Here is a 4350-nt window from a genome sequence, read left to right as displayed (position 1 = left end):
CAGCTGTGAAAACTGCCTCCAGACCAGACTGCAGAGTTCAGTGTAGAAGGCAGCACTGTTACTCTGTCCTACAACGTCTCCAGGCCAATAACTGGTACTGATTATTTCTTCTGGTATCGACAGTATCCAGGACAAGCACCAGAGTTCCTCCTGTACATCTCAGGGTTCAATGTGACAAGAACGTCAGATTCTCTGAAGTCAGAAACAAGGTTCTCCACTCACCTGTCTGGAAATGATGTCAAACTGCAGATCTCCTCTGCTGCAGTGACAGACTCTGCTGTGTACTACTGTGCTGTGAGCCCACAGTGACAGGAAACTACACAACTCTGTACAAAAACCTGTGGAGCAAAGACAATACTCCTCATCATCCACCAGAGGGAGTCACTCACTGTTAAACCTCAGTGGTTTGTGATGACGTTGGTTTCACAATAAAACAAATTCTGACAATCATCAGGTTTGTAGGATATTTCTTAAATGTGTGGTGTACCACAGGGTTCAATGCTGGGTCCTCTCATCTTCAGTTTACATGTTGAGTTTGGATCATTATTTTCTAAAAAACATCAATTTCATGGTTTTGTTGAACATGTTTATAGTAAAATTACACTGAAGTCCAGTGATTATGACAGAAGGTTTGTCACATGTGGAGTTTTGGTCTCAAAGACCTTCAAACTTTGTGTGAGTCTAGAACTTAGATCCTTTTACTCGTCACTAAATGTCTTTAAACCAGGTGAAATCAAATCTACTCTGTTGGTTCATGTTAAGCATAAAAGTGACACTGAGCTTTTTTTTCTTTATCAGAAGAATAAAGTTTAACTATGATGAAAAACTGTCGTTGCTACTTTAGGAGTTTAAAACAGGTTCTTGTTGTGTTGGCAAACTGTTTAAAGTGACGGACGCTTTAAATCATCTCAGCTACTTTCTGTAACTTCTGTTATAAAGACCAAACACTAACAGAATAAGGACTGGCCCCGCCCACTGAAGTCCAACTCGACCAATGAGATTGTTGGAGTGTCCAGTGCAGAGATGTTGGAGGAAGTAAAAGCACAATCAGCTTGATGTTGAGGACGACTGTGCAGCAGAGAGGCTGCTGAGTTGTTTCATTCTACTGCAGTGGAAGAACATTGATCATCTGTTTGGCTTCAACTACGAAGACTAAGACATGTTGCTTCACCTCTTTTTGTTTTTATCTCCCTTCATAGGTGAGTTTTACAACTAATCTCTGTCTCACTGAACCTGTGGAATTATCTAAATCTTTCTTCTGCATTTCATGACAGGAGGTTTATTTGTGGAGTTTAACAATTTACTCTGTGGAAAAATCTTCACATTTAGAAGAAAAAGTCAAGAACCTGTTGAGTCTGTTGATGTTTGATTCTCTTCAGACTTACTGACATGAATAATACTCATCTTGCAGCCATGGGTTCCATGTACAGCATAACGCCAGAAAGTCCTGAAGAAGTAGTTTCAGAGGGAAGACACATCAACCTGACCTGTAAATATAACGGATCCATCTCCAACATCCAGTGGTACCGACAACAGCAGAGATCCAGACCAGAGTTCCTGCTCCTCATCACAGAGGACGGATCCATTCATCCAACTCTGTCTGATTTCTCTGCTCACATCAACCAAACTGAGAAACGAGTCAAACTGCAGATCTCCTCTGCTGCAGTGACAGACTCTGCTGTGTACTACTGTGCTCTGCAGCCCACAGTGACAGGAAACTACACAACTCTGTACAAAACCTGTGGAGCAAAGACAATACTCCTCATCATCCACTAGAGGAGTCAATAACAGGTTTGTGTGTTTGAGCTGAAAGCTGCAGAATCAACAGACGTGTGGTTTAGGTGTTGGTAACAAGCAGATCTGATATGAGAGGACGGACAGAGAGGGAGGAGCAACACTGTCAAAGAGCAGAGCAGAAAAGACCTCCTGCTGTGCTGCATTCAATATCTACACAGACATCAGATAGTGCTGTAAGATGTTCCTCTGCGTCACGCTGGAGTCTGGCCTTTGTTTCTCTTCATCCTGAAAGGTCGGTCAAGCAGGAATAACAAATGTCTTCAGAGGATCTGTTTCTAAAACCACTGAACAGACAGTCAGAGTTTAACATGGTCTTTAACCACATGTTTCTGTTTCTGTAGGTGTCAGCTGTGAAAACTGCCTCCAGACCAGACTGCAGAGTTCAGTGTAGAAGGCAGCACTGTTACTCTGTCCTACAACGTCTCCAGGACAATAACTGGTACTGATTATTTCTTCTGGTATCGACAGTATCCAGGAAAAGCACCAGAGTTCCTCCTGAACATCTCAGGGTTCAATGTGACAAGAACGTCAGATTCTCTGAAGTCAGAAACAAGGTTCTCCACTCACCTGTCTGGAAATGATGTCAAACTGCAGATCTCCTCTGCTGCAGTGACAGACTCTGCTGTGTACTACTGTGCTCTGCAGCCCACAGTGACAGGAAACTACACAACTCTGTACAAAAACCTGTGGAGCAAAGACAATACTCCTCTTCCTCCACTAGAGGGAGTCACTCACTGTTAAACCTCAGTGGTTTGTGATGACGTTTGTTTCACAATAAAACAAATTCTGACAATCATCAGGTTCTGTAGGATATTTCTTAAATGTGTGGTGTACCACAGGGTTCAATGCTGGGTCCTCTCTTCTTCAGTTTACATGTTGAGTTTGGATCATTATTTGTCTAAAAAACATCAATTTCATGGTTTTGTTGAACATGTTTATAGTAAAATTACACTGAAGTCCAGTGATTATGACAGAAGGTTTGTCACATGTGGAGTTTTGGTCTCAAAGACCTTCAAACTTTGTGTGAGTCTAGAACTTAGATCCTTTTTCTGTCTGTGTAACTGATGAAAGCAGCTGAATTTAAATCTCTCTGTTCTGGCCTCTGATGTTTACCATCTAGTATTTGATCAGACTCTCTTTCCTCACCAGTTGACGTTGGTAGTAGTGATGCAATGATTTCCGCTCATCATTAGGTTTATAAAACATGATCATGTCATGTTTCCAAACCTTAAAGAGGGGATCCATCTTTTTACCACCTCAGTTACCTTTGTTGAAGTTCAGGTTTAACAAGATCCCTCAAATACAAATCCCAGCTGCAGCTTGAACCAACTGTTGCTACCAGTGTGGAGGAAGAGAAAGTCCAGATCTAAGAGGAGATGGAGAGATTCAGGGAGGAGCTGAGCTGCTACTGAACTATAGAAGAGAGAGGAGCTTCCATATTCAGCACAGTTCAATCTACAAAGCACCAACACTACCTGGATTCAACATGCTCTCACTGCATCAGTCTCTATCTTCTACTGCTTCTCTCCACTCTAACAGGTTTGTTACATTATACAGCACAAAAGGTTCAATTCCTAAAACTGCAGAGTGTGAATTGTCTTTGAATCCTTAAATAACAGAGTTACTTTGTTCCTTTAGCAATCAGCCGTGAAGAACTCAGATCGGTCAACAATGAAGAGTTCAGTGCAGAAGGCAGCACTGTTACTCTGTCCTATAACTACACCACAGTGGACCCATCGGATTATTTCTACTGGTATCGACAGTATCCAGGACAAGCACCAGAGTTCCTCCTCTCAAAATATGCTTCAGGACAAGAAGCTGCTCCAACCTCTGGACTGAGCATTAAAGTGGAGCAGAACCAAATCCAAATGATCATCTCCTCTGCTGCAGTGACAGACTCTGCTGTGTACTACTGTGCTGTGAAGCCCACAGTGACAGGAAACTACACAACTCTGTACAAAACTCCAGCTGCAGAAGCCTCCTCTCCTCACTGCTCACCTCAGCTTCTTACCTCACTAGAGGCGATATAACTCAGTAGGTGTGCGTGATAGCTGCGTGTGAGGAGAACACGTGTCAGACTGAAGGTTGAACCTCAGCGAGTTTCTCCTGTTGAGTTAAACCTTGTTGTGAGATGGAACATCGGCTCTGGATGATTCTTGCTGCTCTGGTCTTTAGTAAGAAAGAAAACACACATGATTCTCAAAGCAGTTGAACATGTTACTGATCTGGTGTCAGTCAGAAATCCTCTTCTTGATTTGTCTCTTCCTCTACATGTTGTGTTCTTCTCAGAGTGTGATGGAGACGACAGAGTGATGCAGCCACCGGAGGCGTCACTGCTGCTGAAGGAGAGACTCTCACACTGGGTTGTATTTTCAGACCAATGATCCAACTCAACTCTGCTCTGGTACAAACAACAGTCAACGATTTCAAAGCTTCTCCTGCGGCGCTTCTCAACACAAGCAGATAATCCAGCAGAAAGACAGAGGGACAGAAGAACGGATGCTGCTGTCAACCAGACCTCATTTCTCTGAAGATCCAGAAGCTGCAGCTGTC

At 43.0% G+C, this 4350-nt stretch overlaps 1 gene segment (V, D, J or C); it reads left to right on the top strand.

The window, feature by feature from the left end:
- Positions 1–1033: 1033 nt before the first annotated feature.
- Positions 1034–1716, top strand: LOC124854457 (the record flags this gene model as incomplete). The annotated part of the segment is given in 2 exon segments: positions 1034–1199; positions 1412–1716. Coding segments are annotated over 2 exon segments (345 nt in total), but the record flags the coding sequence as incomplete, so codon positions are not given.
- Between the last annotated feature and the right edge of the window lie 2634 nt (positions 1717–4350).

The sequence above is a fragment of the Hippoglossus stenolepis genome, chromosome 11 (genome assembly GCF_022539355.2).
Source record: "Hippoglossus stenolepis isolate QCI-W04-F060 chromosome 11, HSTE1.2, whole genome shotgun sequence".
In the NCBI taxonomy this organism is placed as follows: Eukaryota; Metazoa; Chordata; class Actinopteri; order Pleuronectiformes; family Pleuronectidae; genus Hippoglossus; species Hippoglossus stenolepis.
Note: the sequence above shows the minus strand (reverse complement) of the source record. Positions and strands in the feature narration are given on the sequence as shown.